At 28.8% G+C, this 26,398-nt stretch overlaps 1 protein-coding gene across 1 annotated transcript in view; it reads left to right on the top strand.

Moving 5' to 3' along the window:
- The first annotated feature begins 5,682 nt into the window (after positions 1-5,682).
- Positions 5,683-26,398, top strand: part of LOC111625066 (syndetin-like) — a 59,967-nt gene continuing 39,251 nt past the window's right edge. The window contains exons 1-4 of the mRNA XM_023368096.1: positions 5,683-5,730; positions 16,010-16,087; positions 18,486-18,599; positions 20,239-20,316. Coding sequence (XP_023223864.1) covers positions 5,689-5,730; positions 16,010-16,087; positions 18,486-18,599; positions 20,239-20,316 — 312 coding nt within the window. The 5' untranslated portion in view covers positions 5,683-5,688. The remainder of the gene's footprint in view (positions 5,731-16,009; positions 16,088-18,485; positions 18,600-20,238; positions 20,317-26,398) is intronic.

Raw genomic sequence — 26,398 nt, forward strand, 5'->3', positions numbered from 1 at the left:
TAAGTGCATGTAAATGACAATATGCAACAAAGTGTTCATTTTACTTCGAAGAGTTCTAGTTTTATATTATATTTTTACAAAAGCAAATTTGAAATATCTATAACTTCATATTTCAAAATCAAGACTAGATCAGTGATGAACAGGATGATGCATCATCCTCTTTTGGATTTCAGGCTGCAAGTGAAGTTCTAGCAGACCATATGCATTTTTTTTCATGGAGCTGCAGGCCGTAATTAAGCCTGCTCAATATCAATATACTCCATAACTACAGTATGCTAGGTATTAAAAAGTATTATATGCTAATATGTAAACTAATGATATAGTTTATTCCAATCTTTCAACTGGTTAAGTTTAGTTTGAATGTTGCTCATCACAAATATTAGCTTAATTAGGTTGCATAATGGCTCTAGGAAAATAAAATAACACTGCCAAAGCCTGAGGAACTGCATAACAGTGAATGCAATAATATGCATTACTTGTTAGTGTAAACTGCAGTATAACCTATAGAACTTCCAAGACTGTTAATATCAGCAGCATTAATTTAATTTTTCTTCTCTACTGAAAGTTATTTACATACTAATTTCATTTAATAACCTAACAAAAATTTTAGTAGCATTTTGTTTATGTATCTATCACATGAATATTTGAGTTGCCAGTTAACTTTTTAAATGATTTTGTGAATATATGCAGGAAAAAATCATCAGTCAGCATAATATTCCAGAGTTTTCAAAACAATTGTTTGTATCCAAAATGTCATTGTAGTGCTATTGCATTAATGTATTCCTCAAATAATTATTTACTCATTTTAAAAGCTGATAAAGACCAGAAGCATTTGATGATAATATTTTGAATATTTTCAAAATAGTTTTACTAAATCAAAGGATCACCGTAATTAAACGGGCTATTTTTTGCTACAATTAATAATTAGAAATTAAGTAATAATTAATAAGATGTTTATATATACAAAATAGTTTTTTTGTTAGGAAACATCACAAATCCATCAATTACATAGTTATATATAATAAACTTGATAGATTAAATGATTTTTCCAATCTAACTTGCTTTTCAGTGAAAGAACTGGTTAACTTCATTTTCAGAGATGGATGTCAATGTCACCTTCATAAAATTCTGTCAAATTCTTTAAATGTTAATGCTTTTGATTTTCATTTACACATTAACCAAAGAAAATTGTAAAAATGTCAACAATCTGTTTGTAGTAAAATTGAGCTCTAAAGTTTGCTGGTTGATACCCTACTGGCTATATACAGGATGTTCACTTTAGCATTTATCAAGGGGCAAGAAATTTTTTTCAGCATTGCATAAGTTTATGGATATGGTGCATCAGTTCAACTATGATGTTTACAGTAAAATAAATCATTCAAAAAGGGGACATGTAAAATCGCACTTTCAATCTGCAGCAATGAGACTTATTTATTATTCGTTCTTTAGCAATGAGCTCAAAGAACGAAAACTTAGTTTTTAACTTTAGCAGCCGATTTTTATGTCATCGTGTAGAGTGCATCGAGCACCTACAAGTATATGTAGTTTGATCTTTAGCACTTTTAAGCAAAACAAAAAAACCAAATGTGTATTTTTCTCCATACATTTTATTTCTTTGAAATTTTTAAAATATGAAAATTAAATTTCTAGAAAACTTGTAGAGCTGATGTTCATTATTAAAAATTGTAAATAGAAATGTTTCGAGGCTAGAACCCATATTTTAAAGTTACAAACCACTGTGCATCGTATCACCCTCTATCGTGGTTGCATCAGCTAACGTTCAGAACGCGTTGTGGTCAAATATCACGAAAGCTACGACGCGAATTTCGTTTTGTGTTCCTTTTGAGTTAGTCACAATGCGTTGTGGACCTTTTTTTCGCTGAATGAGCGTTTTTGTTCTTTGAGCCTAACACATACACAAAATATCAAAACTGGGAACATTCCCCCTTTATTTAAATAAAACAATTCGTTTCATAAATTTGTCTGGGCTGTAAAAATGCGAAGTAGCAGGAACCATTCAGTCTATCCAAATAAAAAAAAAGTTGCGCCAAGTAGAAAATTATGATAATTTGGATGACAGTGAAATTTTTTTTTTTTTTGGTAAAGATAAGCTTGACATTTCGAAGCGGTACTCACAAGATTTTTGCCTGCATTAATGTTTTTTACAATTCGCTTCGAAGCGCCAAGCTTATCTTTACCAAAAAAAAAAAAAAAATTGACTCTCATCCAAATTGTCATAATTTTTTACTTAACGCAATTTTTTACATCAATGTTTTTATTTAGATATCAATTGTTTTTGGTTAATGATTGACCCCATTATTACATCAAGACATAAGACGATAACGTACTGTACTGTGCAGTACATATAATTTAGCGACGGCCGCCGACCGAACGCTTTCAATACGCCGTTAGTAATATCGTTATAAAATGTTTTAATTTGCATAAATTTGAGTTTGTCATTCTGAACAGCATTTTGAATGAAAATAATTTGTTTCGATACAATTTTATTCTTACAATCGTAAAATTGATAATAAAGTACAGCATCTCTATAGGGAACATAGTGAACTTTGACCTATTGACCCGAAAGTTTCGCCAGCACCTCACTGGTAACGATAAAGGCTCGAGTTTAAAATTTGAGCATTCTAGACCCAGTAGTTTTTTCTCGAGCGTCTGAAGTGCTGGATGAAAAACTTGTTTTTTTCATCCAGCACTTCATAGTTTTGTTTTCTCGGCTTTTTTACATTTTTTGATTGCTTATATTTCGACAATCCCTTTATTGAGAAAGCTGAAATTTTGCAAACTACCTAAGAAAACAATTATCTCGAACGAGATATTCAAACTTACTATAGGCATCTGGGGGCGGAGAAATTGACCCCCAAAAATTGGCAACTGTGATTCCTTTATATAGGCCTATAGTTAGTCGGTGACTTTTTCACTTGGCACGGAGTACACCGCCGTGACTTTCGATTTTTTGGTGAAGAGAGTTTCTTTTAAGAATTTTTGACAACGTTATTGTGCTTTACCAAAACGGGACTCTCGAACTTTTTAAACTTCTAGAACCGCAGCCTAGTACTATGCATCGCCTGGACCGTGTATGAAACAATCTGTATATTAGAAGCCATCCATTAGGTTAGTTATGAGTAAGCTACAATTCAATGGGGAGAGAGTCTCGTGAAAAGTACATTATACTATTTATATACAATGGGGAAGGAGGATCCACTTTTATAAATATGAGTCTGTAATGTTTAAATAAAAATGACATTGAGACTACATTAAGTACAGTACGAGAAGTAGCTGCTGTTTCCATTGTTTTGGAAGATCCAATACGGCTGCAAGAAGTAAAAAACTGCTTCACACCAAACAATAGCAACAGAAACTTACGCTGTCTCCTCCTAACTTCCTTATATTTTACTGTCTGCTTCTATTTCACAATCAACTAGCGAATTGATTAATTAAAATAGTAAAACCACGTTTGTTATCCTTCAAATTGACTGGGATGTTTGAGGATTTTCTACTTCAAACATGGCTTGAAGTAGAAAATACGGGCTCCAAACCAGTTGCAGAAACTGATCCGCGTGATTTTACATGATTTTAAAACGACTCCCAATGCAGAGAACTTGCGATTGCGATGCGAAACTGCATCTGCCTGTTGTTGTGTCGCAAAAGGTAATTGTGTGATTGTAAAACAGACTAGCATTGATTGTTGCACTTGCTCAAATACGCCAGGCATATTGTAAATTGCTTCAAAGGTTTTGATTATCCAATCTCTTAGAACTTGTGCATTGTCAATAGGAGTAGCATAAATCATAGATTGGTAAATATCCTCATAATGAAAAAATCCAGCAACGAGTTGTGAAACTTTCCTAGCAATAAAGTTAAAATTGTGTTTGGAACCATCTGTTATATGATTTTATTTAAAAAAAAAAACTTATATTATTAAAATGACAAAATGTTTAATTTTGAGGGTAGAGATGAGTAGGTCATGCCCAACAGTTTTGGTATTCTCTCCTTTTATTACTAGAAGCCTTGTGCATTGAATAACCTGCATACCTATAAGCGACAGTTCTGGATGTATCATGACTACATGTCCAATTAAAATAATTGAAAAATATGACCCTTTAACTGATGCTGTCTTTCAAGCCCTTAAATTTTTGCACGCGATATAGGCACTAGGTAGTCGCCTAGAGCGCCTGTATCTCGGACCGTCCCTAGAGATGAGTTTTATATATAAAAGAATTATGAATTCTAATAAGGATAAAATCTTTATTAATTTCTCAGCGTTGTAAGGTCGCGAGTCCAATAATGCAAAAATCTTGGAGGACCGATAGCCATACTTTATTTCTGTCATATATAACAGCAGGGAAAATAAAAATAATGAAAAAACTAGAGGATTTAAATCGGGAGAATATGAAGGCCAAGCTACTGGTTTTTCTTTTACAATCTATTTACTGATAAACATCTGAATCGTCTATTTTGAATCTCAATAGGAACGAGAAAAAAATTTGAGGTCGACAGGGTTTTGAGATATACGGATTCTTATATAGTACTACATAGTATTTTATTAACGTAGTAGCGAATATAGTAGATACCTGTATTAAGTATAAATAAAACATTTTTAACATACAGTACTCTTAACAGAAATAGTTTGTCAATAGTTTCCGATACCTGTCTCTCCTTAACCGATAATACTCGACGGCCGGATGGTCGAGCAATCAAGGTGGCAGCCTACCGCTCGACCATCGGGGACTCGGAATCGAATTTGGATCGGTCGAAAAAATCCCCAGGAATTTTTCGAGGGGCGGTCTGCCCGGATATGTCGGGCCTCGTCCCTTACCACCTGGTCGGGCCTAAATGGTCGCCTCATTGTGGGCCTGGCCGAACCCATAAATGGGCTTGCTAAAAGAAGCTCTCTTATTGCCCACAGGGCGGAAAGAGTAAAAAAAAAAAAAAAAACAACAATACTCAAGCCAAACTTGTAGCTGAACAGAGAAGAGCTGCGTTAATTGCAACTATGTACTATATTGAAAGAGATATTTCTCAACTGCAATTTGTGCTTTTTTTAAAAAACTTTTTTCGCTCTGTGGGCCTCTTTTTGAAAGCCCATTATGGGAACGGCAAGGCCCACAATGGGGCGGCTGGTGGTGAAAGACGGGACCCGACAAATCCGGACGGACCACCCTCGTAAAAATTCTGGGGATTGATCGACCCGTCCGGATTCGATTCCGGGTCCCCCCAGAACGGTAGGCTGCCCTCTTGACCGCTCGGCCATCCGACCGTCTGCAATTTATGCTAGCAAAATATATTCTAAGACCTTGAGCAAAATGAGCTTTCAATTATACTGTACTTCAGTCCGAAATTCGAGATATAGAGGCTTTGGGAAAAAATTATTTAAATTGTATTTTTTTAATATAAATTTTAGACATCGTTTTATTATTAGATTTTAACGATGCTAAATGTTATTTTTACCATAATAATAATAATAATAATAATATACATCGAATTTTATTTTAAAAAGGTTACTCCTTTCCTCCAGAGGGCATTTGTAACACGGGCAGACGACATGTTTGTTTTAATTTGTAAAATGTTGGAATTCGTGATTTGTTACGTTTATAAAATTTATGCTTTATGTTGAATTTACAAATGAAGAATATAATAAGCAAAGAAATTTTTCATTTTTAATTTAAACTAATGGATTTGAAGAAGAAATTAAAATCTATTGTTTCCAGACAGGTAAATTTGACGCATTTTTTTCATTCTGAGATAATTGGACTAAATAATTGATTAATTATTGCTTCTAGAAAATTTATTAGTAATGATTTAAACATATTCGATTTATGGATTAAATTTTTGTATTTTTTGTTTGGTAAAGAATTTAGAGAAAAGAAAAACAATAATAGAATTTGTGCAGAAGTTGATCGAACTTCATATACAGGGTGAGTCATAAGTAGCACACTTTTTCTGAATGTATAGTCACTTTTAATGCTAATTGGTTTTTAAGTTTATTTTTGTTCTTGTTTTAGGTCTGTAAACAGTGAAAAAAAAAAAAAAACTTCTCTTCACTTAAATTGTTTTTACACTGTTTACAGCTCTGAAATAAAAGACTAATAAACATCAAATGCAAATAAACAATAAGCTCATAAACCAAAATAAAAACCAACTAAAAGGTAAGAACTCATATCAGAAAATGTTTACTTCCATTCCTTTTAAATGGGAATCATTGGGCTTTTAACATTCAAAATTAGAACCAAATGTGTTGGAATGCCTCTATTTAAATTATGCTGGCTTGTTGATTTGTGGATTATCTGCTATGATAATCTCTGTGGATGAAGGAGTGTGTAAAATTATACGAGATTAAAAAATGTCTTCCGTGCTGAGGAGGGCAATCTGCCTCCTTGAAATTCATGGCCACATTTCTTCTGGTAGTTTTATATATATCTAAAAGCTCTAAGTATTTGAGTTATTCTTAATATCAGGTGTGGTAGCTGATGAATACATACTTTGAGTATATGTCTCTTTAATCCGAATCAGTAAAACATGGTATACTTTCTCTCAGCTGTAAGGTTAGGTACTCCTTTATTGCTAATCACAATTGCATTTCGGGTCTCTATGAGCGTTGCTCTATCTTCTAAGATATGTAAAAAATTTATTTGTTGTCTGTAAAAATCATCTTCGTGTGAAAAATTTGTAAATTAATTTTTTGTTTTTTATGCTTTATGTATGTAGCATTTACACTGGAGGGGCTCATAGAGGCCCGAAATGCATTTGTGGTTTGCAATAAAGGAGTACCTAACCTTATAGCTGAGAGAAAGTCTACCATGTTTTACTGATTCGGATTAAAGAGTAAAAAAAAAGTATTTGAGTTATGCTCTATTGTGCGTATGATGCAGAATTCCCATTTGATCAAAATGCATCTTGATGTCAGAGTCACTGGCATATGTAGCTAAGGCTATGGTGTTGAGGCCATTGTTGATAGATGTTTTATGTTCCTTTAGGTGAGTGTTGATATGATGGTTTATGATCCCCATGTACTGTAAGCTTGTTGTTTATTTAAAGTTAACCAGTATTTACTAGTTGTTACCTGAACATCAGATTTACTGTACATTCAGAAAAAGTGTTACTTATACCTTATCCTGTATAGTGATGAAGTATTTTAAATATTATAGCTCAAAGAATATACCTGACATTTTGTGTAAAAACATCAAATGATTCATTTTGTTACAGTATCTTGCTTGTGTTGGGTTGAACACTTTTACTGGTGCTTTCCTGTGTCTGATACATGTTTATGCCATGAATTGGAAGCATACAGCAGCATGCTGTGGTATAAAATTTATAGCAATGTCTGGTAACATTCAGATTACATATAGGCTAACTTATCAAATTTTGCAAAATACAATAATCTGGCATCATTTTGATCTCAGATTAACAAACTTTACTGTGTATCATATGTAGATGCATGTCATATCCTAAACAATGTAATTATTGACAGAATGCTGATGTTATGTGATAGTAAATATTTTGTAAGTTAGGGAGAAGTTTTTTATTGTTTGTATCATGTCTTAAAAACAATAAATTAATACTTTAAGCAAAATTATTTGTTTATTTTTGTATTTGCAAAATAAAAGTTTGAAAATTGAATTGAGACTATAACAAACTTAGTTTAAATGCTCTCCTTAACTTTGTTGATTATACTACAAAAATATTCAAATAAAAAGTTACTATTGTTGTTGGTTTAAGAATATAAATTTAAATTTGCACAGTAATGCCATGTAGAAATTGTTCAATGTGATTATTGCTTTTTTAAAAACAATGTGTATATATTCAGACAAGTTGTCTATAGGCAGTTGATTAAATAATTTCATTTAATTTTTTATAATGTTATATAATCAGTTAAACAAGTGATTAAATGATTTTTAATTATTGCATTGTTTTATAACTCAATACACTGTTCATGTAGTTCTAAACATATACATGATAAATGATTTGTTTTATTGGCATTTTATTCTGTTTTAATAATTTAGACTTTAATAACAGCATAAAAAAATAACAAAGGAAATTGTTTTTGTTATATATATAAATTATTTTTTGTCTTTTTTATTTTCAGAATTTATTTCTGTAAAAAATATATATATATAGAAAAAATATAAAAGTGCATTTTTTCATCAAATGTTTTTTATAGCAGGAAAACAAATAAGAATTTATTTGAACAAAGAACTTTTATTTTTCCATATAACCTCTTAAAATATTTATCCCATCCTATTAAACTTTAGCCAGTCAAAATATCAGCCAAACAATTTTGTGTAAAATTGTTTTGTCTCCTATTATAACCACATTTAAGCATTTCCTCATGTTCAACCTTTACAATAAAAAAAAATTTTCATTAAATATTCCTTTTAGGGAATTAAATAAAACATCTAGCATGATTATGGTTAGTGAGTTTCTTTTTTAGATTGATTGATTGATTGATTTAAAACTTTCTCTGAATTACTTGAATTGCCTTCTTGCTAGTGTGTAATATTTGAAGTTTGTCATAGAAGAACAATACAGCTGGCTTGCCTTAAATAAATATGGATAAAGTGAATTCTCAAGTTAAAGTAAATTTTATGATTATTCTGGCAAAATGCCATTGTCACAATGTTAATTAATATTCATGCCAATAAAGCTAACAAAAATTTTTACGAGAATTCATTAATTGAACTGTAAATTACCTTCACAACCCTATTTCCAATAATGATTGTTTTTTACACTTTTTGATGTGAACAATAAAAAGTGGTAATGTAAAATAAATGTTCTGTTTTGAGTAGAATAGATTTTCTTCTCCTAGTAAGCAAAGATGGGTTCAACCTCCAAATGTAGAACAATTCAAACATCTGGTTTTAGCAGATCAATCTACTGTACTCAAAAATTATGGGTTAAAGTTTAAGGATGCCCATCCCTTTAAATATATATGCAAACATATGCATACAGTGATGAGGTTTGGCTTTTTTTTTTTTACGCTTTTGGCGCCAAAAATCTTTTCTATGTTTTCAAGCAATTTTCAACAGAAAAAAAAATCACAGATTTAGCTTTATTTCATTTAACCACACTGATATAGTGCTCCATGCTTAAATGGCAAATATTGTCTCTTCCTTGTTTTGTTTGATTTGAAAATTATCTAGAACATTAATTTATTATTGAAAATATTTTACTTACTTATATTATACTTAACTTCCTAAATTATAGAACCTTGACCTTAACCCTGAAAATTGTCAAAATGAATATTTCAATAAAGTGAACTAACTACTATTCCCTTAGCAATTTGTATTAACTCATATTGACTGTATTAATCTTACTGATAGATTGTGTTGTTTCTGAAAATTTATTCTATGATTTCAAATCTAAAATCGTTAGGATTAAGATTGTAGGATATCAAAATTATGTTAAATGAAAACATTCCATAAATACCTAAAAAATTGTATTAAACACTTTAAGTTATAATGTTTTTGGCTGTATCTAATTGTCCATTCTCAGGATGAACTTACAAAACAAATGATGGTTGCATTTGAATAAAATGTAAAATTAAAACATTCCAGAATATACAATTGAAATGTAAGTACAGGACCTTATAATTTATGAACATAAAAATTAAACACAAAAATTCACATCTAAATGCTAATTTCAGCAGTAATTGAACAAAATTTTAATGTTTGAATGTTTCAGTCTTTTAAAAGCTCCCTCAGGAATGTATGAAACACAAAAACAGTTCTATCATTTGAAAACTTCTAACTGTCGAATACAGCTGTGTTCCAAATTTTTAAATTCAACTGTTAGAAGTTTTCAAATGATAGAACTGTTTTTGTGTTTCATACATTCCTGAGGGGGCCTCTAAAAGACAGCCAAAACCTTCCAACATTAAAATTTTGTTCAATTACTGCTGGAATTAGCATTTAGGTGTGAATTTTTGTGTTTAGTATATAGTTTCAGTTTACATGTGCTAGTTTTTTGTCTAACATAAAAATTAAAGTGTTTAAGGCAATCTTTAAGGTATTTGTGGAGTGTTTTACTATTAAGCATTGTATTTTTCACTAGTTATGTTAAACATTACAGTTCAGAAAAATTAAATGGTTTAATAATCAAATTTTATTGTATTTCATTATGTAATGTGTAAAGATTGTTAACTTTATCAATATAATTTTTGGTATGATTAATAGTGCCAATGGTATTTATTTTGTTAGTAACTTTTCCACCTGTTATAGAATATAACATAGGGAAAGTATGGTAATTGACCAAATTTTGACCCTCCCTGATTTTTTGCATTTTCTGATGTTTTTGATATTCCAAGAGCCCAAAAATGTAAAAATCTCGTATAAAACTGTGTGTGCGCATGCGTGCATGCATGCTCACTGGTGTCTATTTTGCATTATATCTATGGTGACAATAGATCCTTTATTTAAGAGGATAGTCTTTTATTTCACTAATTTGTCATTTAGATTTTTTTATTCTCTATAATGGTAATTTTGTCCTTTATTTTGTGAATTGAAATAATAAATTAGATATTGACACCAATATTTAATTTATTATTTCCATCAAACGTACAGCACCAATATTCAATTTACTTAATTCATTTCATGCAATGCATAATATTTTTTCTATTGATTATTTAAATAGCTGGGACAGCTTTATCATGGAAATGAAAGTATTTAAATGGGTCTTACTATGAGAAACCCATCTTTAGTCAGAGAAGATTGAGGAAAACATTTTCTTGGAACTAAAATATAAATGACAGCAAACAAATCTGACAAAGTACCATGCATTAAAAGTTTGTTATCATTAAAAGATCTAAGAATCTCAACAAAGCAATAGGTCCTGTCAATGTATCAATAAATTGGTTCAAAATGTTAAATATTTCACAGATGAACACATATCTCTTAAAACCATTTTAAAAATTGTCAAATTTTTGTTTATGCCTCCCTAGATGTAATGCCCCAATGGGACAAGTATTTTCATTAGTGAACAATTTGTGGACTGGTGTAAAACCCAATTAAAAATCAAAACATTGGAAACATGCATTTACTACTGTGATCAAAAAGTTTTGGGAATGGTTTATTTAAACAATGGGTGTACTGTACAAGAGGACACTGTCATCATTTTTTTGTCATTTGGTGTGATTTCCATTGATATCTAGCAGCAATCCATACATCATCATCTGTTTTTGTTTACAAATAAGCACTTGTGTTGTGTGTAAAGAATTTTTTCACTGGCAATTTCAAAATGTCAAGTATAATTAATCAAAGAATGTGCATTAAATTTTGTTTTTGCAATGGAATTATTGCTAAAAAGAAATGTTTCAAAAAGTCTCTGGTAATGATAGTCTATCAAAAACAAGAGTTTTTGGGTGGTATAAGATGTTCAAGGAAGGCAGAGAACATGTTGGAGATGAACCACACCCTAGTAGACCATCTATTTCAACTGATGAACAATCTGTCACTCAAATCTAGTGCTCAATGATCATCATTTAACAATTAGGGACAAAAAAATAACACACATAAATTGGAACTATATAATCAACTAACTGACACCTAAATGCAAATTCCAGCACATAATAAACAAAGAAATTTTAATGTTCAAATATTTTTGGCCATCTTTTAGAGGCCCTCATCAGGAATGAATGCACAAAAAAATACAAAAACAGTTCTATTCTTTGAAAATTTCTAACTTTCGAACCTTGCTGCATTCCAATTTTTAAACATTTAATGATGTTTGATACAGAAATTGTTTCCTTTACATCACATAAATTAAATAAATAATTACCAATAAAATTATTATTATTATTATTATAATCTATGGCAATCTAAACAATACTTCCATGATTGCAGTACTGTAAGATAGTTGGAGTTAATGCAATCTCCCTTCATGCCCGCTATACAACTTTCTAATCCTCTAACAAATGTAAGTCATGCTGGTCAAAAACCCTATGTATAAGAGTAGCCTCATTCCAACAGAGAATGTATCAGACATTGTTTAAATGTTTAAAAATTGGAATGTGGTGAGATTCGAAAGTTAGAAACTTTCAAAAGATAGAACTGTTTTTGTATTTTTTTGTGCATTTATTAATGATGAGGGCATCTAAAAGATGGCCAAAAACATTTGAACATTAAAATTTCTTTGTTTATTATGTGCTGGAATTCACATTTAGGTGTCAGTTAGTTTGACAATTAGAGACATTATTGAATTCTTTCCACCTGAATAAAAACCTTTATTCAGGTGGAGAGAATTATATTACCTCCAGTATTAGAAGTGAAGTTTAATTGACATTATTGAACATGTTCCAGTATAATTTGGATCTTGTCAAACAATTTTAAAAGATTATTTGGGCTTGCAGTGTATCACTTCTTGAGTCATCCTAAAAACATTGAATTTTTTCCAAAAATAATCCATTTGAGTGATTGAGGAAATGCTTTCTTGAGGCGAATCATTCTTAAAATGCATCATTGCAGATGATGAAACGGATTTATGCTTTTGACACCAAAACAGCTTAACAATCAAGTGTATGGTGCTTGAAAGGTGAAACAAGACTGAAAAGACCATGTCAAAGTCAGTCAAAAATCAAGGCCATGTTCACTGTTTTCTTTGATTGTTGTGGTGTTGTGCTTCACAGATTCTTTCTGGCTGGCCAAACAAAGAATAATATTTGAACATTTTGTGTCGTTTGTGTAAAGCAGTTTGTAGAAAACAACCTGATTTGTGGAGAGAAAACTTGTGGATTTTGCATCATGATAATGCACTGCTCACAATGCTCTTGTTTGTGAATTTTTGACCAAAAATTTAACAAATATGGTTTTGCAAGCTTCATATTCACCTGATATGGCACCTTGTGACTTTTTCCTGTTTTCTCAACTAAAATTTTCACTTTGTGGTCACTGTTTTGAGTTGATTGATGCCATCAAACAAAATTTACTGCAAGTTCTAAAGGAATTTCATGAAAAAACTTTAAAGTATGTTTTGAGGATTGGAAAAAACATTGACAGAAGTACATTGCAGTGGGAGGGGATTACTTTGAAGGGGATGAAATAAGTTTTGATGAATAAGTTCAAATCTTGCATTTTATTGAACCATCCCTGATACTATTTGAATGCAGATATACCAAATGCAACTTTGACATAAATCTATATTAAATAAAAATGTAAATGTTTGTTTGTTCAAAATCTTAAATCTCTGAAAGTTCTTAACCGGTTGCTTTGAAATTTTGACAACATTGCATTCAAATACACGCATGTTTTTATATTATATAGATGTTGAAATTCCCCCTGCGGAGGAGAGGGACAAAATTAAGGCTTACTGTGAAGAACTGGTCTTCTATTATTCTATTTAGATGTTGTTTTTTGAATTTTTGATTGCATTTTAATAGTGTATGTCAAGAGAGTGTTATACATTTATAATAGATACATTTTGAGCCACAGCTTTATGAATTTTTAAAGTAAACGTGATTTATTAAAAGGTTTATTCTTGCAAAGTTTATTAAAATTAAATATTTTAAAAGGTAAATATTATGAATTATGATTATTTAAAATGCTATATATATATAGCATTTTAAATAATGGTAATATTTACTTTTTATACATATATATACACTATACACTTATATTTTATAATAAATGTTAATATAGCTTTTTAGTTTTTGTGAAACAAATAAATGAAGCCTGCTTTTTTTTTATTATGAAATCATTTCTGATTTATCCTTTATTTTCTCCAAAAAAATATAGTAATATAGTTACCATAATTATATCTCACAATTAGATGAACCAAAAATTTTGAAACTTGGCAAGGTTATTTCTATATATGGAGCATTAAAGCTATTAAATTTTCAGTGGTTAGACGGAGGTTAATAGAAGGGGGTTATATGCTGTAATACCTTGAATGAGGTCAGACTTAATGAAAATTTTATTCATTTGGCATTTAAAATATTTGTAAAAACTCATCTCTCCCCTCAAAATTAAGCCTTTTGTCTTTTTCCAATAATTAATAATAAAAATTATTTATAATGAAAACTCATAACATGGTGTCCCCCAAAACTTTAATCTTCAGCTGAATAGTTTGAGTCTTAGTATTCTTAAACTTAAATATTTCTTTTTTTATAAATTGAGAAATTTATCATAATTTGACAAAATTACTCCTTTTAAGCTTTTATTATTTAAGTCTTATATTGTAGTATAATTGAAATTATTATACTTACTTCCTGATCCCCTTAATCTCCTGATCAAGTGCTGGGAAAGTCAATCAAGAGCCCTTGCCAGCTTTTTAGGGCAATTTTTCTCATATATATATATATATATATATATATATATAGTNGGTGCGCAAGCTCTAATATCGGGGAATGCAAAGTCTGAGCATTAAGGGTAGTGCTGAGAAAGAAATCTCTTAAAGCACAAAAACATGATTCTAAATGAATGGAGGGAACAAGGATATGAAATTGAACAATGCAAGATGTTCGTTCCCATTTAAATTAATATTTGAAAGTTTGGAGAGAAGTGTGCATGAATCGAAGACTGTATATGCATTAATGTGGCAGTTTAATGAGTGATGAATCCATTCTTCTAATAAAAATGTTAGAGATCTTTATTGGTCACAGGTCGTAATTGTTGTCCAGGTTTGTTGACAGGTCATAATTGTTGACCATCAGCTAAGAAAAATGTCAAAACAAGCTTAGAGAAAAATAAAATTTGAACCTCAGATATCTCAAACAATGTCAGTTGATGATGCTTTCAAAGTTTTCAGTCCACTATAATACTTTTAAAGAACAATAAATAATTTTGATAACATTCCAGCAAAAGGAAAGAAGTTTTTCTACTACTTTTTGAAAACTAGCATTATTGAACTACAGGAAAATTTAAGTTTCTTTGTCAATTTTAATTATCTGCATAAAAAAACTTAAAAAATTTTTATTTTGGGACTACTAAAACATTTGCAGAACTGCATCTATCAATTTTAATAGATACATTCACTGGCATAATTGGTCATAATTTATGTGAATATTTATTTATGTACAGTACATGCTGCAGGAATATAGTATCTTTGTAAATCACAATTGCACTGTACTTTTCATTAATTTGCTTTAATTATCTATACTAATATTATAAAGAGGTAATGTTTGTAAGTAAGTTTGGATGTAGCGGGTAATCTTCGAAACTACTCATCTGATTTCAAAAATTCTTTCACCAATATTTAGAATGAAACTTCAGGGTGGACATAGGCTATATATTATTCCGTTAAACATTCATATAAATTAAAACATATAATCTAGGTTATGTCTTTTATGTAATCTAGGTTAAGGCTTTTATGCCCAACAGATGGCGTTCCGAGTACAACACCCTAAGTTTGCTTTTCTGTGAGGCATTACGCTTTTCTGTGAAAATGAACTAAAGCAGATCATCATCTATCTATCTATATAAATAAAAATGTAATGTTCGTTTGTTCCTACTGATTCCTTTGAAATTTTGACACAATGCTGCATTTGAATATGCACGTGTTTTTATATAATATACGTGTTGAAATTCCCCCACTGAAGGGAGATGGTTAGGATTAAGGCTTAACGTAAAGAACTTGGCTGCTATTATACTATTTTAGATGCGGTTTTTTACATTTTTGATTGCGTTTTAATAGGGTACGTCAACAGAATGTACACTAAGATGGGATTTTTCGATATTCTCCCCGTGGGGAGAAAGACAGGATTAAGGCTTACCGTGAAGAACTTGGCTTCTATTATACTATTTTAGATGTGGGTTTTTGATTGCGTTTTAATAGGGTACGTCAAGAGAATGTACACTAAGAAGAAATTTTTCGAAAAAGTTTCCCCCACGGGGGAAGTGTTATACATTTATAATAGATACATTTTGAGCCACAACAACATGTGGCAGGGTCTGCTAGTAATTAATAATATAAAGAAAAATTAAGAAAATAATTTAAATGCATTTCTTGTTTCTATAAAAAAATGATGAATTTGTTTCTTTGTAATGAAATTCTTTTGTTATTTTAGGGTACGCAATTTCCTCCAGCAATTACAGAAGGAATTTCGACAAAAGATTTATCTTCACAGCAGACTATAGTTAAAAAGGTATATAGATATTGTTACAACTTAACATTATGATGATTAGTGAATTTATTAAGTTAAAATATTTATAATATTAAAAATTTAATAATTATTACAATTAGAATTAAGTTTTAAACATTTTATATTAGACTATTTTATAATAATTTAGAAGTTTCTATGATATATTATTTAAACAGATAAATTNTGGAGACATCATTAATATAAATATAATTTTTATGGCCGTTAAATAATAAATGGTTTTTAGTAGGTCCGCTCGTTTAAACTAAACGGTTTGTACATATCCACTATTGGTCTAGATTCGACCAATCCTGTCGTGACACAAGTCGGCGATGATGTTTTACCGAATTATACGAGTTTTTTTAGCGTGTTTGTATAAATACTGTCACAATTTTTTCGCCGTGATATAGGAATCCGAACTATATGAACCCATGTTACAGGGGGTCTACTGTATTGAAATTTGCCATTAAATATAACCAATATTAATATTTTTTTATTGCATCTTAAATATCAATACTTCAGGTATTTTAAAAATAACAAAATAAAATATAAGTGTAAATTACTTTTTGGTTTTTATTTGAGTAAAATACATTTTAATTATTGTATTTTAGTAATTTTTATATCTTCATTAGAGTAAGTCTTTGATCAGTTAAAAAAATTTTTAAAATATGATATTTCATATTAAACACAGTTTCAAGATATGATGCAAATTTTATTTTAATTGGAGTATTCTGTAAAGGATTGATATTTATAGGAATTGATATATCTGTACACATCTATTAATAGTAGACAAAATTTTATATGATGATAATTATGCCAATTACTTTGCATAAAATTAATTTTTTTAATTAATATATTTTCTACTTAGAATATCCACAAGAAAGAATAGCAAATTTTCTGTGCTTTTACATTTCTTGTGGTTTCAGGTCATCCACTACATTGAAAATATTTATAATATTAAAAATTTAATAATTATTACAATTAGAATTAAGTTTTAAACATTTTATATTAGACTATTTTATAATAATTTAGAAGTTTCTATGATATATTATTTAAACAGATAAATTGATATTAGTACTAACAACTCAACAATTTATATAAATTTATGAACTTTGAATTACTTTCATATTTAAAAATTTTAACATTAATATATTAGGAAATGGATATCCATTTAATATTTCATGCTCTCTGATAATGATTTTTATAATAGTTATGTTCAAGCATTAGTAGTACAAATTCTTTCTGTATTTTGTATATGTTTAATTAATAATCATTCTAAATGATGGAATGAAAATGTGATATCTTGAAAAGATATATTTTTTAATTGTATAATGAATATTTATAAGGAGAAAATTGATTTTAAAATAGATGAAAAAAAGGCTTAAATTGGATTTTGAAATAATTCAAAATAATGGACAACTGCTAAATGCTAGTTAATATACTAAGAACACCTAACTTAATAACATAAAAATCAGCAAAATTGTTACTCACTTGTCAAGTAAACATTTTCATCCACTTTCATGTTTAGGTTTTTAGCCCAAAAATGTCCATTGAAATTGGATGAAAATGTTTGACACTTGTCAAGCAAACATTTTCAAGTGTCAAGTGAACAAGTATCAAGCAAACATTCTCATCCAATTACAATGAGTGAAAATTTTGCTGGTTTTTATGTTATTGAGTTAGGTGTTGTTAATTTCAACATAAGATGCAAATTTCATTTTAATTGGCATATTCTGTTAAGGATTGATATTTATAGGAATTTATGTATTAATCAAAAACAAAGAAATTATAATATAATAAATAAAAATCAGATAATAAATTGTTGGTTTTGTTTTAATAACTATTCGTATAAATTATAATTAATCTTCTTTCTCTATTTTATCTTGAATATTTTTAACATTTCATTTAATCCAGCAAATCACATTAGTTTTCATCACAAATGCTTTTGATCTATATATATCAGCAGAAAGCGAGGTGTTTTTCTTCTTTAAAATTAATACAATCTCCACATCTTTAAAGAAGAAACTACATCTTTTATACTAGGCAAGTGCTTTACAATATTTTTCTGTAATTTTAATTTTCTGATGCTTATTTTAACGTCCAAATGGTTTTTGTATTTACATTTTAAATTTAAATTTGTAGTTTATCATCAATCTTTTGAGTGTTCCATTATAGAACAAATATTCAGAACTTGAAGCAGATCTGTGTAAATTGAAAACATTTGTGCTGAGAATTAATGTGATTTTCTGGTTAAATCAGATTATCTTGAGTGTTAATTCATTTAAAGTTTAGTTTTGGGAAGAAATTTTCATTGAACATTCTTATAATCGAGATATAGTTTTATTTTTTTAAAAATATTTATTAATTAATATGATTATTAATAATAATTTTCTTTAATTTTAAGGATGATATTCAAGAAAGTAATTGTGATCCTGCAGTGGAAGAAGAAATTTTAAATTCTGTGGAGAATATTTATTACAGTGATGATACTTTTGATTCTAGTGAATTTGTTCTAAAGGTATAACATAGAAAAATATTTTGAATTCATAGATATAATATACAGTCGACTTCCCCATAACACGGTAGATATGTTCAGGTTTTTATGAATCCATTTTCTACGAGTCCTTAAATACATGAGCCAATCACAGCCTGGCACATATGCAGTTTACAGACTACGGCTGTTTGAAAGGTTTTCTTCCATAAAATTAATCGATTCTAGACTAATTCGACTCAACATTTCCAAAATACATATAATTTTTTGGGAATAATCCATATAAACTATGCTATAAACAAAAAATTGTAGGATTACTTACCGAGTGTGCACCGTTTGACGATGCCATTGCTTAAGCTTGTTTTTGTCGTGGAGCTTGTCATCGAATGGCGCTTGCATGCTTCCTGATAAATTATTTCTTTTGCGAAAAATTTGCTGAACTTTGGAGACATCATTAATATAAATATAATTTTTATGGCCGTTAAATAATAAATGGTTTTTAGTAGGTCCGCTCGTTTAAACTAAACGGTTTGTACATATCCACTATTGGTCTAGATTCGACCAATCCTGTCGTGACACAAGTCGGCGATGATGTTTTACCGAATTATACGAGTTTTTTTAGCGTGTTTGTATAAATACTGTCACAATTTTTTCGCCGTGATATAGGAATCCGAACTATATGAACCCATGTTACAGGGGGTCTACTGTATTGAAATTTGCCATTAAATATAACCAATATTAATATTTTTTTATTGCATCTTAAATATCAATACTTCAGGTATTTTAAAAATAACAAAATAAAATATAAGTGTAAATTACTTTTTGGTTTTTATTTGAGTAAAATACATTTTAATTATTGTATTTTAGTAATTTTTATATCTTCATTAGAGTAAGTCTTTGATCAGTTAAAAAAATTTTTAAAATATGATATTTCATATTAAACACAGTTTCAAGATATGATGCAAATTTTATTTTAATTGGAGTATTCTGTAAAGGATTGATATTTATAGGAATTGATATATCTGTACACATCTATTAATAGTAGACAAAATTTTATATGATGATAATTATGCCAATTACTTTGCATAAAATTAATTTTTTTAATTAATATATTTTCTACTTAGAATATCCACAAGAAAGAATAGCAAATTTTCTGTGCTTTTACATTTCTTGTGGTTTCAGGTCATCCACTACATTGATCATTGATTATAGCAATTTGTTCAGTTTTAAATCATTTATGCCACTTATAATAATCTGATTTTTATAGAACTTTCACTTCAAAAGCTTGTATTATCATAATATACTATCATCACATAATTGCATGAAAGTTTATTACATGTAAATTATAAAAAGGTGTAAAGTTAAAAATATCAAAAATGCTTGCTCATTCTTAAAACTTTTGGAATACATTTTATATGTTTCAACTTAAGTGTACATAAGTATTTTTTAAGTATTAAGTATTTTTATTTTTCGAAAAAGTTTCCCCCACGGGGGAAGTGTTATACATTTATAATAGATACATTTTGAGCCACAACAACATGTGGCAGGGTCTGCTAGTAATTAATAATATAAAGAAAAATTAAGAAAATAATTTAAATGCATTTCTTGTTTCTATAAAAAAATGATGAATTTGTTTCTTTGTAATGAAATTCTTTTGTTATTTTAGGGTACGCAATTTCCTCCAGCAATTACAGAAGGAATTTCGACAAAAGATTTATCTTCACAGCAGACTATAGTTAAAAAGGTATATAGATATTGTTACAACTTAACATTATGATGATTAGTGAATTTATTAAGTTAAAATATTTATAATATTAAAAATTTAATAATTATTACAATTAGAATTAAGTTTTAAACATTTTATATTAGACTATTTTATAATAATTTAGAAGTTTCTATGATATATTATTTAAACAGATAAATTGATATTAGTACTAACAACTCAACAATTTATATAAATTTATGAACTTTGAATTACTTTCATATTTAAAAATTTTAACATTAATATATTAGGAAATGGATATCCATTTAATATTTCATGCTCTCTGATAATGATTTTTATAATAGTTATGTTCAAGCATTAGTAGTACAAATTCTTTCTGTATTTTGTATATGTTTAATTAATAATCATTCTAAATGATGGAATGAAAATGTGATATCTTGAAAAGATATATTTTTTAATTGTATAATGAATATTTATAAGGAGAAAATTGATTTTAAAATAGATGAAAAAAAGGCTTAAATTGGATTTTGAAATAATTCAAAATAATGGACAACTGCTAAATGCTAGTTAATATACTAAGAACACCTAACTTAATAACATAAAAATCAGCAAAATTGTTACTCACTTGTCAAGTAAACATTTTCATCCACTTTCATGTTTAGGTTTTTAGCCCAAAAATGTCCATTGAAATTGGATGAAAATGTTTGACACTTGTCAAGCAAACATTTTCAAGTGTCAAGTGAACAAGTATCAAGCAAACATTCTCATCCAATTACAATGAGTGAAAATTTTGCTGGTTTTTATGTTATTGAGTTAGGTGTTGTTAATTTCAACATAAGATGCAAATTTCATTTTAATTGGCATATTCTGTTAAGGATTGATATTTATAGGAATTTATGTATTAATCAAAAACAAAGAAATTATAATATAATAAATAAAAATCAGATAATAAATTGTTGGTTTTGTTTTAATAACTATTCGTATAAATTATAATTAATCTTCTTTCTCTATTTTATCTTGAATATTTTTAACATTTCATTTAATCCAGCAAATCACATTAGTTTTCATCACAAATGCTTTTGATCTATATATATCAGCAGAAAGCGAGGTGTTTTTCTTCTTTAAAATTAATACAATCTCCACATCTTTAAAGAAGAAACTACATCTTTTATACTNCATTTACAAATATGAAAGATTATTGTTATATTGTATGACTTTTTTTTAAATAAATCATTGAAAGTAATACATCATTATTATATCATTATTAGAAATTAAATACTTCTAAAACTCAAAAATAAGCAAATAATAGACATTCTTACAACTCATATTTATTGCTTAAATAGAGAGTACAATTTTCTAGATTTTTCCAGTAATATATTAGTTGGTCAGATTAGTTACAATTTAAAATATTTTAATTTCAATTCATCATATTTCTGAACTAATTAAACATTAATAATTACACATTAATTAGTTCTGGTTTTTATTGACTGACTAGTTTTGATCATTTTCTGTTGGTTTTCAAAGTTCATCTTATACTTTAAGAAAAAATTGTTTTGGAAGAATATTTGTTCAAAAATTTTTAATATATCAAATAAATAATCTTGAGTTTATCAGACATTGGTTTAGAGGACATATATATTTGAGTGAATGAAACATCTGGTCCTAGCATAATAATAGGACAATTGTTGTATTTTTACTTTGATTAATCAGACATTGCCTTCTGTGGATAACAGGTAAACATTTTCACTATAAAATAAATATAATAATATATAATTATTTAACATTTACTCTATTATTAACTCAAAAAATATTAAAAGGAAAATAATATATATTAAAAGCAAAATGTTTCATTATTGCCAAAACCGAAAGTAATACTTTACAAAGAAGTGCTATAAATAGAGACTTAACTCTGATTGTCTGGATGAAATATAACCAAATCAATCAAGATGGATAACAAGTACTTTATCCATACTTTCCAAAATACATTTCAATTGATTTTATTTTATTTTTAATTTTGGTTTTGGTGTAAAGGTCAAAGTTTTAATTATTATTTTTAGTTTTAATTAACTAGATACCTAGTATGGCTAATATCCAATGACCCAAATTTGAGAGTAGATTGCTTAACTCTTATTTACTGTGGAGAACTTTATGCATAGTTTAGATAACATTCTGCTTTTGCTTTTACTTTCACTAGTAAATGTCTAACTGATTTATTTTTACATAATAAATTTGATTCTCACTGCCATTTCACAAAATGAGAATAGAAAATGAGCAATCATATGTGAACAACAGGGTACAATTACAACTCTGAATGAGTCATATGAGACCTTATAAGAGCTCTAGACCAGTGTTTTTCAACCTGTGGGTCGCGACGCTCTTGGGGGTCGCGACCCACAGGTTGAAAAACACTTACAGCCTTACATGGGGGGTCGCAGGTAAAAGAAAAAGACAAGTGTTTGTAGGTCCTACACTACATTAAAAAAACTACAATTTCAGTGAGAATTATGGCCCACCCCAGAAAATGATAGCGGAAAAAGTGTTGAGCTGATCTGCAAAAAGAAATAAGAAGTAGAAACGTAGAAGCTGAAAATTCTGATCCTAAACAAAAAAAAAAAGGTCAACATCTTCCTGTGCCGAATGTTATAATTAAAGGAAGATTCATACTTTATGTGTGTTAAGTTATTGTCGATTCTTCTGAAATTTTCACTTTAATCAACAATAATTTGTCTCAACAGAGAGAAAATTAAATACATAGTTTTTAAAATCACTGATATAGTTTTAATATGGCCCTAAGGGGGGTCGCCAGAATTTTTTAACTTGTAAAGGGGTCGTGTATTCAAGAAGGTTGAAAAACACTGCTCTAGACCATGCCCTTAGGAATAAAAAAGTCAAAGGAACCCACAACAACAAACATTGTTAAAATGATACGACAGGTTATAATAGCAAATTGTTTATGCTAGTTTCATCCATTTTTTTTTTTTTTATCAAAAAGAAAATTTCAAAATTAATTATAATAATTAAAAGAATATAATTTAGAAAGTATATGTTTTGTAGCTGTGTTTAAATCTCCTTTCTACCTCCAAAAATTTGTCATTTCAATTAGTGGAGAATGCCTTTTGCTAATAGAAAATTTCAGCATGTTAAAATGCAATTGCATAAGTTTGTTTGAAAGGACATCACTGCCAATGCAGTATTTGTTTTGCTTCCCATTTTTTGCCAGTGATTTCTTTCTGTATGAACTAAGCTTAAATTTAGACACTTAAAATTATTATTTTTTATTTAATTTTTTGAATAAATAATAATATAACAACTGTTAAAATAAAGTTTATATACTAAATGATGTGATCATAATTAAAATATCCTTATTCAGTACTGTTTGGAGAGATTTGGCAGTCCAAATGAAACCAAATATGATAGGGTGGCATTTCAGGACATGCAAAAGACATTTCTGTGAAAAGCAATTAGTACTAAAATTTACCATTAGGTATTGCAAGCAACAAATGTTTTATTTTTAAAAGACACTCATTCTGTCTTTTAAAAATAAAACATTTTACCCACATACTTAATGTGGTCCCCATTTTGAAAACAGTGAGTTCAGCAGTTGACAAATTCACAGTGGTTAATAATTTATTGTCAAAACTTATGGCATTTAACTGACTATTCCTAAATGTATGATTAAATATTAGTAGTGATTTATTTTTTTATTTTTATTAGTATGCATTGTAAAGCTACTTCATTAATTATACAGTGCATACAACAAATATGTTGCTGATTCATATGCAGATATAGATATATAGATAATGATTTTAATAATTAACATAATTGAATACTTTTATTTATGGTATCCCATATATATATCACACTTTAGTTAGGTAAGAAAATCTGTCTTGAACCTTACATTGTATAAGAAGTTTGATTTCTCAAAATTCTTGAAAATTTTAATTTCTTGGACATATGTTTATAAGTCTTTATTCTTTATTTTCCTGTGAGGAGTCATCTTCAAAGTTTGTTCCACTATTTCAGAAACATTGGTGGATGATTCTTTACAGAAAAATAAAGAAAGGCTTATAAACATATGTCCAAGAATGAAGATTTTTAAGACTTTGAGAAAACAAACTTCTTATAACAGTGTTACCTTCAAGACAGATTTACATAACTCTTACATAACATTTGACTAAAGTAATGCACTAATCCATACCTATCAGCACTGATGGATAGGCAAAACTGGTCCAGTGGCATGGTCTACATATTCTTTGATCTGAATCCTTTGGATTTTTATCTATGGGACTATCTGAAGATGCTAGTGTATACTGCTCTCATTGACAATGTGGACATACTGTTTCAATGTATTGTCAATGTCTGCACCACTGTTTGCAGGAGATCTAGAACCTTCAAAATAGTGTTAGATCAATTCATTCTCCAACATTTCTAAGCATGCATAGGTACATGTGGAGAGTAGTTTGAATATTTCTTCAGAAAAGATGATGTAAAAGAGTGTAAAGGGTATTCCTATGTAAAAGAGTTACTAAAAAAGTATGTAATAAAATTATTGCATCTGACACTGTGGTAAGAAGTTTGAAACTTGCCTATTTCAGGACATATGTTTATATGCCTTTCTTTTGTTTTTTTTTATTTTTGTGAAGGATCATTCTTTAAAGTTTGCTTCATTATTTTAGAAATAGCTTATATATATATCTATAGTTATATATCACATATATAACTATATATATCTTATATATATAGTTTTACATGTGTGCATGTGTATAACTGAATTTCAGTGGAGGGAAGTAAAATATTTTGAACAACTTGTTGACATTCACATATATTTATTACAAATATGAATTGTTTGATATACAAATCTTCAGTGTAAAGTTTGCAAAGGTTGAGTTTGTTAAAAACCATGATGTTAGTAAACAGAAAGGCACACTTGTAACTGAGTACAAACATATTTTTATTGAAATAACTTCATTAGTGTTACAAATAAATAAATAATTATAGCCTGAGTTATATTAAGATTGAATTTTTAATTTTGACTCATTTTATTATGTTTAGTAGGCCTGCATTATCACTTTTTTCAACATATGATGCTTCCGGTTCAGAAAGAAGTTGCAGTACCTCTGATGAAAATTTCTTTGTTTTTTCTTTGGTAGTTTCCTTCAGCTAGAAACATAAGAATATGATGAAATTAGAAGCTGGGAATAACATTTTTCATTATAACATCAACTGAACTTCTGTGTAATCATAGAATTATTTTGTTCTCTATTCTATGCTTCTTGTGCTTCTTTGCCCAATTAAAAGTGTGACTGACTGGATAACTTTAGGTTCATGAACAACAATCTTGTTTACTAAAGAGATGTAAAACCATGGAGTAGTATGCTATCAATACAGCCTTGCTGTAGTGATAGCATACTCCTTAAATGCATTAATATTTATGGAATAACTGCTGAAAATAGTTTGGAGTACTGTGTGAAATCACTTAATTAATCCTTTTCCCCATATCTGGGATATATGCTGAAATTGCAATTTCTCTTAAAACCTATCTTTGATGGTTTTGAGAAAATTGGTGGCAAAAAAATGTTTGGGGAGTGTAAAGGATTTATACATTTCCTAAATTAAATCAAAGCTATTTGATCAGTTTAATTGCAATTTAAATTTGTCATATAACCTCCCCCATTGCATCTAACTCATTCACTTTCAAATTGCCTTTTAAAAACATAATTCAGATTATGTGTAAGAAATCATATTACTTAGTTTGGAAACTGTAGAAGTCTAATAAACAGGTCATCTATAACAGTGGTATACAAACTATTTTCATTTCTGACCCCCATTTTGTGTAAAATTTTGTTGCAACCACTGGATAGACAGTAGACTTTTTTTAATCATCAACATAATTAAAAGTGAAATTCTGGGATTTGTGTTTATGTTTCTGCCTTATTAGAGGTCTGAATAAAACACATAATTTTATGAAACTATGGTTTTATTTATGTATATGAGAGTAAATATTTATGTAATGAAAAATTTGGTAACCCCGAAAAATTTTCATGTGACCCCCTCTGGGGGTTGTGATCACAGTTTGTGCACCACTGATCTATATACAGTGATC

The sequence above is a fragment of the Centruroides sculpturatus genome, unplaced genomic scaffold (genome assembly GCF_000671375.1).
Source record: "Centruroides sculpturatus isolate CEXI.00-Female unplaced genomic scaffold, Cexi_2.0 scaffold40, whole genome shotgun sequence".
In the NCBI taxonomy this organism is placed as follows: domain Eukaryota; kingdom Metazoa; phylum Arthropoda; class Arachnida; order Scorpiones; family Buthidae; genus Centruroides; species Centruroides sculpturatus.